The following is a 12306-nucleotide window of genomic DNA, read 5'->3' as shown; positions in this document are numbered from 1 at the left end:
GGGCCAAAGAGACCCTTGGTTGGGTCATAGGCTGCATCCATGACCTCAGCCTTCTGAGCATCACCTAGGCTTGACAGGTTTAGCCACAAGGCTCTCTCGCCCGAGACTGCAAGGCCCATAACGCGGCCACACCCTTGGACTGCTCCCCTGGAGGAGCGAAGAATGAGATCATTAACCACGCAGATTTCATCCCAGAGGGCTGGGTTCGGGGAACCCGAGTCAAGCTGACGACCCATGTCTTCCAGAATTTCTGCCTGATATGCTGATAGCAGTGTGACTGCATTAAGCGAGCATACTGACTGTGCAGCATATTTGTACATCCTTTGATAAATAGATGCCGTGAGGCGATCTATCTTGTTGGGCAAAGAAATGCTAGAAGAAGCTGAGATTGCCCTGCGGTTAGGGTGAAGGTGATACGCCACTGAAGGTTCCACTGCTGGGGATTCGGTCAGCCCCAGTTCACCCAATCCCCTGGATCTCAAGCTTAGATCAGCCCTTGGTCAGAAGCTTGCTTTTAAAAGGGCTTGACCAATAGCGACTCATTTCTTTCATGCAGGCCGGGACTGCTGGCAGAAGCTGCTTTCGATGGAGGCAAGGCTGGTGGGAGCCTCTTGCCATCATACAGGTCGCGTTCTGCCCCTTCGGCATCCTTGGCGGCTGGCCATGGGATGCCTAGCTTGGCAGCAGCCTGTTTGCAGACCTCGTACAAATTGCTGTCCACCGGGGGTGCAGCTTCAGCCCCACTCGGTGGCCTGGACTGCTGGGGAGGAAAGGTAGAGTCATCCTCCTGTTCCTCATCCATGTCCTCCAGGTCGAGGAGGTCGGAGTCGGCATCGCCCTCCGCGTCCTCGCCACCCAGCTCGCCCACGTTTTGATCGAGGAGGTCCTCGAATGATGGGGGCATGAGCGGGGACTCTTCTTCCATCATGTCCGCCCAGATATCGCTCGTAGCAGTAGCAGCTGACAGGCAGGGGTCCTGACTTTTCGTTACTGCTACTCTCAGCCTCCTTTCCAGGACTTTCTCTGGCATCAAAGCACAGTGTGGGCATCCCTGAGGGTCCGCCAGTGAAGCCTGAGCATGCTTGGCACCCATACAGACGATGCACATTGGATGAGGGTCCCTGCCCGAGATGGTGGCACCGCATGATGCGGGGCACGGGCGGGAAGCAGCCTCTTTAGCCTTCGACTCCGACCTTTTGGCGGGAGTAGGAGCCGTAGACATGGTTAGCGGAAAGGGGTGAGACTAGGCTACACCAGGCTCGTCTCGACACGTTAGCCCATAAGGAGCTAGGACTAGCAGTGGGTGTTAAATCCGATCTAGTCGCCGCGGGAGTCAGCTCGTCGTGACACGTTAGCTGCACTCCGCTAGCCAATATCGTTAGCAACTTAATGCTAACCGAACCCTAGGTCGACCAACAAGCTAATGCTAGTGAGACGCTAATGTGGTTCGTGGCCTGCTAACAAGTTAATGGTAGCCGGACACTGAACAAACAACTCGCTGTAACGTGTTAGCCAGAGTCACACAATGTCGGCTACCTCGCTAACTAAAACCAGGAACCGCTGGGACAGCTCGCCTGACGCGGTTGCTGTTCCACAGTGCAACTCTAAGTACACTTCTTTCGAAGGACCTACTCAGCACGATCCAAACTGGAACCGGAAAAACTGCGTTCGGCGACGTACTACTACACGGGACGCCTGAGAACTGTTAAGCAGCTAATCAAGTTAGCCTGGATGTGCTGAGGGAGCTCAAAGTAGTTTCTCACGGGAAGAAAGCGAGAATGAGTTAGGAGGAGCTGGTCGGCCGTGTTAGTATGAGGGGGTGGAGCCCTGAGCACGGCTCGACAGGTCTGTCATAGACAGACGTGGTGTCATTGGAGCTTCCGTAGTTGGTCACGCCGAGGCGATTCTCATAGTGAAACACCGAGCGAAGTTAGAAAAAGAACATATATGATACGCATGGCGTTGACGGCTTTGAGTCTGGGCCCCTGTCACAACCAGTAGCACTGCCTTTTTTTTTCACTCCTTTGTTACATCGATGACTCGAACTGTGTTCTCTGTGGTGTTCCTCTCAGGCCCATACATACCTGCAGCTGGCCCCAAACCCCGCCTCTCGCATCATCACTACAACTCCTTCCATTAGTCACATCAGCACTGTCCTTCAGCAATTTCGCTGAAACATCGGATTGAACCAGGAGCCAATGAACATCTCCCAGAGCCATCATGGGGTGGAAGAATGTGGAAACGAGCAGCTGCAGGAAGTCGAGTCTGGACTGATTACAGACAGGGTGACAGGCGTGGATATGGGTCAGGGTCAAGATCCAGAGCTCGGCCTGTGGATTTCACTTTAATCAGACCAAATCTCATGCCTCATGTCAGACTGCACTCCAGAACGGAGGTGAAAACTTTTCTGCCTGCGCTCTCAGACGTTACACTCGACACTGCTGCAGCCAGAGTCACGAGCTGTTCTTCTGCCCTTGGACAGGTCGGGACTCGTTTTAGGCTCGCTGTTCTGTAACTGGCGGTTTTGTGAGTCACAGACATCTGCAGACTTGCACAGCAGTCACTGACTCAAATCTCCACCTGAAGGAATGTGTCTGAGTTCACTAATCGGCAGATCTGAAGCCTGCTGCACTAAAACTGTTACTAACATCAGAGGAAACATTTGTGAGGGTCCGAGTCCACCGAGCAGGAAAACACAGGCACGAATACATCAAAATCAAACATGTTTCTAAGCCAGTAATGAACAAGTGCACAGATTTGGTTCCTCTGGTGCTGTGGAGCTCTGCTGCCCCCGAGTGGTCAGTGCAGTTTGGGTGTGTCGGATACGTGCACACATTTACAGTGTGTGTCTGTGCGCGTGTGTTTTACTCTTTTCCTTTTTCTCTCATTTTTTAAGATTTAACTATTTTGATGGGGTTGTCATATTTATTTATGTTTTTATTTTTTGAGCTATTCTACTTCATGAATTATTTTCTTATTAATATGATTTGTTTGTGCTGCTGTTATTGGGATAACTGAATCTTACTGAAACACACAGATTTCAAATTGAAAGCTGAACGAGGTTCTCTTCCGCGGCGTATTTTCAATCGATGACGCAGAAATGCAGATGAGGCTCGTTTTCAGCCTCTATTGCTGCTGCTTGAATGACACGCTGCGTTTATGCAAATCTATTTTGCCTCCTGTATTTACCTGCAGAGCTCTGATGTGTTTTATAATGGCGATGTGTGATGTCTGATAACATTCTCTAGTAAAACAGAGACAGCACTAAGCTTATCACCTTCGGTCCATCCAAATGTAGAGGTACCTGCGCTGACAGGTAGTAACCTCACCCTTCAACTCTCTGTTCTCCTCTGTCCCCTTCTTACTGATTAACGCACGTGTGTCTCTGTCTTTCATTTCTTTCACCTTCCGCTTCTCAGGTGTATTTTACGCGTCAGCGCAGTTTCAGTCGTTTTTCTACTTTTCAAAGGGAGCGCGTGCGCATGCGCAGCGGGAGTCGGCGCAGACCGTAAGGAAGCCGTGCTGCAGAGTTTATTTTTCCTGTAAAGTGCTGGGGTCAGCTGGAGGGCTGTGGCGGCTATAAATGAGGCTGAGGTGAGTCCACACTTTAACTTTTTTGGCTCACAAACTCCTCCGGGAGCAGCTCCGAGTCCTGCCAGGGCTCCGGGTCACTCTCCAGGCTGTGCTCGCGGAAGTGTTCTGCCTCAGAGGAAGAGCCCGGGCTCAGCTCAGATCCTCTTCATCACAGCAAAGGCACGTAGCGTGTGGGTGGGATTCTCAGTCATAAGTCCGTTAGGAAGTCTTCACATTTAAAGATGAGCTGATCAACGCAAATCGTATTACAGACACTCGGGGGTGGGGGTATGATGAGGGCGGGGGCACCTCAAATCTATGGCACCGCGTCTCCTCTGGATGTTTCAACTTTTACAGCTGTCGGTCGGAGCAGTCAGACCAGGGAGCAAGTCTGTACTGCGCACAGATTATCGGTCCAGATTAGGCTGTGTGATGAAACACGAGGAGCCGAAAACAAAGATGGGCCCAGGTGTTTGAGAAAAAGTACACGATCAAGTTCAGACATGTTTGTGTTTGCAGAGAAAATCAGAAAACACCAAATTAGACGCCTTTAAACGGAGCTCCGCGCGAAGGAAACAGCTGCGTTGCCCAAGCTTTAATGAGCTCAGATCACAGCTGCTCCTCGGTGGTGCCTTTTTTTCTTTATGTTTGGTTGTTTGTGTTTGTTTCATAAACACTTTGAGCTTTTGTTCATCTAAAGGTTATAAACAGCAAAACTTTATTCAAATCAGGCTTACCTGGAAAACCATGACAGGAAAGTCGACCAGTGCGCGTTCATGTGTTGCCATGGAAACCATCCAAGGTTCATACCTGCGCAGTGCCGCAGTCTGCACGTGCTCTGTCTCTTTGCCTGAGGAATGAGACTTTTTCTTTTTTTTAATCATTTTATTAATGAATTATTTCTGATGAATAACTTAGATTCATCAAATCAACCAAATCCAATAACTGAAATTAGCTGAAAGACTTCAGATTAAATTATTAAAATTTTCATTTATTTTTGTAGGAATTGTAAGAGTAAAAATTTGAATTCATTGAATACATACATTTCTAAATCCTGGGTTTTTTTCCACACAAGTCATTTTGTTAACCTAAGAAATGACAAAGTCATTAATTAAATTATTTACTATATTATATTTTGTTTAAATTATTTTTAATTGAATTTGTTGGTGCTTATGTTCATATTTGAGTTTGTGGACAGTCAGATGAGCAGTAAAAATAACAACTGTAATAAGTTTGTGAACAGGAAGCTTCAAAAGCTTTATACATAAAATCATCACACAGGAATCAGTGGATGCATCACAGGTGAACTCTGAATCGTGTCACTTCCTGATGTCTATGCAGGTTTCTGTCGGTCCAGTTCTTCAGTCCTCACTCTGCTCGGTTTCTGTTTTGCCTTCATCATCACTCTGCACACTCAGGTGAGTCTGATCACATGACCTCCTCCATCACCAGATGATGCACGTACTGACTGCTGCCGCTTATGTTAAACAGCTGAAGGTCTTCATCAGTCTCCTGTGTGTGTGTGTGTGTGTGTGCACGTGGATGCTTGCAGGTGATGCCTGAAGGATCTCTCTGCTCCTCCTCAGATCTCCCCATGGATGAAGGTAAGACGCTCTTCCTATTCCTCTTGGACCCTGGTTTTAGTTCTGACTTAAATTATGAGCTCCCTGAACGCATCTGGACTTCCCGTTCTGTAGGGGCACTCTCTGGAGCTGCTCCAGTTGGCAAAAACTTTATTTAAGTTGTAGAAGGGTGTCCCTGTGAGACTCCCTCAGGTGGACCTGAGGACTATCTGCTGGTCCCGGTTCTGGTCCCAGTCCTGATTCTGGTCCTGGTCAACCACAGATGAGTCTTTGTTGGCGAGAGTGGATGTGAGGTGTCTTTCTTCTGCGTGCTGGAGCGAGCTGGCGGCACTGTTGGAGGACAAAGGCTGTCTGTCCTCAGAGTGACGTCAGGCCTGTTGTTTCCTGTTTGCACGCACACGAAGCTGCAATTGAACGCTGCGTCCTTCGAGGCGCGGTGCTCCGATTTGCAGGAGAGCAAAAAGTGAAAAAGCAGAAGCAAGATTAAAATCAGCCACGTTCACAAACAACAAACATCCACCGACTCATGATAAAAAGAAAATAAACATCAATAATAAAAACAAATCTTTTAATAATTAATTTAATGACTGTAAACAATAACATAAAAACCTGAGAATGAAGAACACTGAATGTACAAAATTACAGTTCGCAAAGTAAAAGTATTAAAATGAATTGAAAAAGTGAAAAAAAATAAATAAAAAAACATAATAACATAAATAAAGGTCCCACATAAATAAAAAGAAAAAATAACTGAAATAATTATAATAAATAATTAAAACATTTAATATATTTTTTAATATTTACAATAATCTGATTTTCAATAATATAACAAATAAAATAAATAAAAAATTAGAGTGATGTTTCTAAAACTAAACCTGAACAAAGAGAAATGAAAGAGACTGTGTGTGTGTGGGTAAGGGTGTGTGTCTTTGTATAAACAGTTACTTATGAGGACCAAAACGGTTGTCCCCATGGGTTTGAAGACATTTTTGAGACTCAGAATGCAGTTTTAGTGTCAGGGTTATGATTAGGTTTAGGCAGGAAAACATTATGTCAATTAGATGTCCTCATTAAGCTATCAAAATGAGACGTGTGTTTGTGTGTGTGAGGGCAGGTCAGTCACCAGCACGTGGCATCTGGTGCTCCACGTTACTCTGAGCCTAATTAGATTAGGCTCCACCCCCTGGCATCAGGGTGGCAGGTGGATCAGTGAGACCTGGCAGTCCTGAAGAGACTCGGTCTGGAGACATCCTCTTTTGGGTTCTGCTTCTCGCTCCCTTTAAGGTAGGCTGGGATTCTAGAGTTTCAGCACAAATCTCAGGTGTTTCTGCAAGTGAAGGTGAAGTGCTGAGAGATGGTTTTTTTGCAGAGGTGACTCAGCTTTTTGTGTAGGAATCTGGTCTCTGACTTGGATCAGCTGTAGAAACAACTGTGTGAAGGTTACCTTTCTGTTTAACAGCCACTCAAATCACTCCGTGTAGGAGCAGCAGGTAGAAAACATGCTGATTAAACCTGATTGTGTGATTCAAACCAGTTGAATGTGGCAGCCATGCCCCAGAGCATCATGGGAACTGAAGTCTCTAGATTCAGTCTGCCGAGTAGTTCTTATTGATTATTTTTGATCCCAGCAGGAGGTGTGTGTGTGTGTGTGTGTGTGTGTGTGTGTCAGACTTGAACATGATCTCAAGTCACCTGCCTCTTAATCACTATGGGAACCAGCTGATGTGTTGCATAAGATAGGTGGTGGGGTTATCGCGATGACATCATCATGCTGCTTTGTTTAAACTGGTTTGAGGCAGTTCTGGTCCACACAGGACTGGTTCAGACTGGCTCCTGTGTGTGAGGAGGTGAAGTTTGGAGTCCGGCTGTTCGCACTCGCTGGATCTTACTGACGTGCTCTGAGGTGGAGAAACTACAACGTACTTCAGCACATCGTTGCTACTCTGAGGTCAGAGTTCATGACAGCACTCTGAGAATCAGACTGAACGGGTACAACTGCTTGGAAGGACTTCACGGGAGAAAGCCTCTCCTCTGTGAAAGAACAGGGCAGCACAGCTGCACCTGAACAGAGCCCAGAGGAACAGACATAACCAGAGTGCAGGTGTTGGTCCATCATGGACAGAATCAAACACCTCAGACCAGCGGTGATGATCAGAGTGGACCATCAACTTCTCTGTAAACACAGTGGAGTAAGCGTGAGGCCGTCTGTCCCACAGCTCTAACTCAGAGAGCTGTGCATGTTCATGTTCATGAAACGCTGGTATGAACATGTGCTAGCTGCTGTCTGTCAGACCTCAGTGTGTGTGCAGCAGGTTTGTCTCCGTGGACGACTGACCTAAATACTCATACATGAATAAACTAGAACATCAGAGGAGTTCTTCAATAACAGAAACCCTGAGCACGGTAATAATCACTGAAAGCCTCATCACAGTGTGAAACATCAACATTTACCCAGATTATTAAAAACGGGAGAAGTGAGTGACGACTGGCCACAAGGCTCACCGACATCAGCTAAGAAAAACACGTCAAATAAAGCTGTTTGTCAGCAGGTGTGAGTCTGAGTAACAGGTAACGTGAGGCCAGTAGTCCTGGGCGTACCTGAGAGTATGGCCACTGTGCGGAATATAGTTTATACTTTGCTGGTGTTTTAAAGTGAGCTCACCTGTGCAGATTACAGTGGCTCAGGTCCACAGTGTTCAGCTCTGCTTCTCCTGTTGTTGTTTCCAGTGTGTAATCTGTGATGGATTAACTCACAACTTTAATCCCCATTACTCCAGATTAACACACACACGCCTCCAGCTGAGGAAACATGCTTATCAATAAGGAGATGATTAATCTGTAGGTGTAAATGTCACTGTACTTGTTCATTGTGCAGCTGCTGATCGATCACACCGACAGATTATAGATTTTGTTTCCGTGCTTGTGGTCGGGGTTCAGGAGGTGAAAGGAGCTTATGGGAAACGAGGGGTTATTCCTGTTAGAATGAGGCATTCGAGGTGTGCAGGAACAATGACGCTCCACGTTAATCCTACTCTCTTCCCCGCAGAGGGAGAAGATGTTTTGTTTACCTGCTGTTTGACTCAGCACTCTGACAGGAAGTGATGCATATCCTCAGACACCACTTCCTAAGTTATTGTGTGAAAGCAGCCAATCATGAGTCATCTCAGATGTCAGATTTTTTTTTTATAAACCAGTAAAACAAAGTACTGAGTGTTACATTAGGAAATATTTTAACAGGAAACATCAGAGGATCTTGGACTGAACCCTGTGGAACGCCACACGTGAGACAGATTTAGCCAGTCAGCTCTTCAGCTTCCTGTACTGTGTTCGTCTGCAGATTAAAAAAAACCTAATCAAAATAAAAATAACATATCAGGAAACTAAGGTTTTTAGTTGATGTTGACTAGTGCAGCAGCAGCACCCCTGCTGTCTGAACTCACACATTTTTCTTTCATCACAACAAACAATAAAAAGTTTTAGTACTTTGGGCTGAAGCTGTGTGAGGTTTGAAGGATCTTTAGGAAGATCAGATCTGGTTCCTCTAAAAGAGGATAAGCTGCACAGATCAGGACCTTCAACGTGATGAATGCTTCACTCACTGTTTCCTCTCACACATGTTTCTTGTATGATACAAACCGTAACTCTGCCGTTCACGACTCACAGTGTCACACTTCTTGCAGCACTGATCTGTTCCTGTTCCTGATATTTTGTCCACCCCTGCTGGTTACAAGTGGCGTGTGTCTGTGGCATCATGGCGAGACACTGTGGTTAAACGGCTCCGTTGTGTCTCAAGAACAGTTGGCCATTATTTCCCCCCCCGAGACGCTTCAGGACACAAACAAACAGACCGAAACAAAATGGAGGAGCAGGAGGTGGAGGAATAAAAACATTCAAACTGGAGCTGAGCCATCAATGTCAGTGAAAGTAAGACACATCTCAGCTCTGACCTCGCTGAGCTGAAGGAGCGACAAGGAGAAGATGATGTCCAATTATTCATAGCTACGCAGCGTGCTGGAGAGGACGAACGTGACTCGGATCATGTAAATGTTCATTCAAAGCATTTCCATTTCCATAATATGTTTTGAATTTTCACACCCTAAACGTCTCGTGGCTGCAGGGACGTTTGATTCATGGAAACGCTGTGAATCGCTGTGTTTCCATTCAGCATCTGCTGATCAGGGTTTGTGGTTACTTCAGGTCAGCTGGGAAATGGAGGGGATAATAATAATAATAATAATAATAATAATAATGATGATGATGATGATGATAATAATGGATTGCATTTACATAGCGCTTTTCTGGGCACCCAAAGTGCTTTATAATTCTGACTGACCTGATTTTTGTTTCTGAGAGAAATGAGAGCCACATAGGAGGACATTTGTTTTAAATTTTGATAGAACAGTGGCAGTATACTGTCTTCGTAACTGGATATCAAGCCCTTGTAGAGCAGAATGTATTATTTTGGTCTAGACATCCCACAAATGTGATGTCCACATATGTGGACGCCAGTTCCTAGCAGGTTAAGACAGAGCTCCGTTTGTATTTGAAATGAAACCACACTCAGTGATGTCTTTCAGGCTCCATCCCCAGTAAACATGTGACTCTTTAAAATGAAATAAAAGAGGACCTAAAATAAATGATGATGCTAATAAAGTTTTTTATGAACAGAAACGGATGACATCAGTGATGAGTTCAGGTGCAGCTGGGTAATCTTCAGACTGCAGTTCAGGTCCCATTGAACAGAGCTGAAGAGAAAGTGTGTGAGGAGGCGCAGAGGAAGGCACTCAGTCGAGTACAGTGATTAAAGTTGTCCAGAGGGGCAGGGCCAACCTGCAAGCGACAAGTAAATCGGAGCCGACGGCGAGGTTGCCGTGGTTCTGCCGTGTTGTTGTGTTGCTGCCTGTGTATCTGTTGCCGTAATGTTGTGTTTTGTGATGTCTTGATGCTGCCTGTGTGTCTGTGTTGTTGTGTGTCTGTGACTGTGTTGTTTATGTCTGTGTTGTTGTGTGTCTGTTTTGCCATGTTGCTGCCTGTGTCCGTGTTGTTGTGTCTGTGTTGCTGCATGTCATCATTAAATCGTGAGCTCTTGTGTTTGTTCAGATGTTTCTGATCAGATCCCGAGTCTCTGTGGTTGCTCGGTAACGCCCTCTAGTGTATTTCTGGCTCATGTCAGGTCAGTTTGTAGCTCCTCCCTCTGCTAGCGTTTCTTTGTGATTCTTTTTTTTTTTAAAATATTTTTTTATTCATTTGAACCCAAACAGAGAGGAGGAAGGACCTTCATCTTCCTCACTTTTTAAATCTTTTCCTCCCCTCAGCAACTCCTCCTGCTGTCTGCCCTTTCTCCTCCTCCTGTAACTCCTCCTCCTCCTCCTCTTCCTCCTCATGTTTCTGTTCAGCTCTGCAGTCACAGTTTACAGATGTGGGGCATTCAGGGCACTTTAGAGCTGCAGGAAAACTCAACCTCTTCTCTTTCATCCGCTTTTTGTTTTTGAGGACGTTTGTTGAGCCCAGCGTTCAGGTTCAATGGGGTATCAGAGGAGCATGTGGCGCAGTCTGACTGGAGGAGGAGGAGGCGATGTAGCTGTGGTCAGGTGTTTCTGTTCAGAGAAACAGGTGAAGATCTCTTTCAGGAGTGTGGAGGAGGATCGGCGGCTCAGACGAGTGTTTGTGCGCCGCTGGTTTGGTGAGTCGCCGTCAGATGGTCCCTGAAAATCTCAGACTTTTTTCCTGATGCAGCATTTTGGATGGAGTGAGGTCTCAGAGACTGTTTTCTAGTGTCAGAGGTTTGAATAAAGCTCATTAGTGTTAAAGCTATGAGCGGAGTGGATAATTTATTTATTTATTTTTAAACAAACACGTTTTTCTTCACAGGTGTTAAACGGAGCAGGTGAAGAGGTTTCAGATGTTTTCAGCACATTTCTCTCCTGTTTGTTTGAGTTTTTATTCTGGTTTCAAACTCTGGTCAGGGTCCTAGAAAAGCTGCTCTTCCTGTTGGTCCAACGGTTGCAGAGGTCAAAGGTCAACCCTGTGTGTGTTTGAAGGTGTTTGAATGTAAACTCTGAGCTGTGACTGGCCCACCAGGCCTCATATCACATCCATAAACTCACTCCCTTCCTGTCTGGTGAGTAAACGCCTCCCTGGCTGCAGAATGGCAGGAAGCCAAAGAGCTAACGGACTAGTGTGTGTGTGTGTGTGTGTGTGTGTGTGTGTGTGTGTGTGTGTGCGCGTGTGTGTGTGTGTGTGTGTGTGTGTAGCTGTTTTCATTCAAACACGCACTCCTCCTCCCCTCCTTCTCCTGTGTTCCCTCTCAAGGAGGATTTGTGTTTTGGCTTCTGAGATTCCTGTCATGTGGGAGGAAGTGAACACAGCGTGAAACCCTCCGGCTGAGCTGCTCTTCGGAGCCGGAAGAGGTCCGTCTGATCCTCCCGCTGAAAGTCCTGCAGGGTTAATTTACTTCACCCACAGCTTCACATTAAAGGCTTTTAACTGACTTTTATTCTGAAGGAAATTCAGGAAACTGTGTTTGTGTCTGAGTTTGTTGAGTATTGGACAGAGGATCCGTTTGAAATGATTCAGACCTGAGCTGCTGTTGTGTTCAAGTGCAGTTTGTAATGTGTGTGCAGCGAAGCAGAGAGGACAGGTCCGAAAGCTGGTTACCCCCTGCCTTTGTGTGCCTGCTTTTCCACCTGTTGGGGAGCATGCTCTGTCTGTGTTCTGAAGTCAGGTTTGATAGTTCTGTGCATGTTTAATGGGAACATCAGAGACGGTGGCAGCAGGAACTTCCTGTCTGAGGAGCGCTCTGCTGTCCTACTGTTGTCGTCCACATGTTGAATGTGTGTGTCTGTGTCTCAGGTGGACTGTCGGTGTCGCTGCTCTTCAGATATTTAGCCAAACCCTCAGAGGACTGGTTAGCCGGTACGTGCGCCAACCAAATCTCTCAGTATGCGATTCCAAGAAATCTGTCAATGAAGCTAAACCAATTAATCCAAAAGGAATAAATGACTATCGCTGATCTGCTACATGCTGATTTCACTGAAAGAGTCTGTGGGAACCTGCTGTGATTGGCTGGTTGGACCATGCTTGAACACCTGATCCGAGAATCTGGTTACATACATGAAACACGAATGTGTAGCTTCCACTTTCTCACAGT

General features: G+C 46.3%; 2 protein-coding genes across 4 annotated transcripts in view; one reads left to right on the top strand and one right to left on the bottom strand.

The window, feature by feature from the left end:
- Nucleotides 1-514: 514 nt before the first annotated feature.
- On the bottom strand, nucleotides 515-1222 carry LOC147313267 (uncharacterized). The gene has a single exon (XM_086262927.1). It carries the CDS (start codon nucleotides 1220-1222, stop codon nucleotides 515-517), a length of 708 nt encoding a protein of 235 aa, XP_086119053.1.
- Nucleotides 1223-3457: 2235 nt separating this feature from the next.
- LOC147313266 (pleckstrin homology domain-containing family G member 3-like) overlaps nucleotides 3458-12306 on the top strand; it is a 29814-nt gene continuing 20965 nt past the window's right edge. The window contains exons 1-4 of one of the 3 annotated variants that reach the window (XM_086265314.1): nucleotides 3458-3594; nucleotides 4915-4991; nucleotides 5126-5177; nucleotides 8837-10839. In XM_086265314.1, coding sequence (XP_086121440.1) covers nucleotides 10680-10839 — 160 coding nt within the window. In that variant the 5' untranslated portion in view covers nucleotides 3458-3594; nucleotides 4915-4991; nucleotides 5126-5177; nucleotides 8837-10679. Of the gene's footprint in view, nucleotides 3595-4719; nucleotides 4992-5125; nucleotides 5178-8836; nucleotides 10840-12306 lie in introns of those variants that run through there. The other 2 variants (XM_086265312.1, XM_086265313.1) reach the window with 2 other exon arrangements.

The sequence above is a fragment of the Aulonocara sp. 'chitande type north' Nkhata Bay genome, linkage group LG15 (assembly GCF_057382095.1).
Source record: "Aulonocara sp. 'chitande type north' Nkhata Bay isolate Kocher_YH1m ecotype deep benthic linkage group LG15, A_spYH_male_GT1.1, whole genome shotgun sequence".
In the NCBI taxonomy this organism is placed as follows: Eukaryota; Metazoa; Chordata; class Actinopteri; order Cichliformes; family Cichlidae; genus Aulonocara; species Aulonocara sp. 'chitande type north' Nkhata Bay.
The sequence above is the reverse complement of the archived record's forward strand: the minus strand, read 5'-3'. Positions and strand labels throughout refer to the sequence as shown.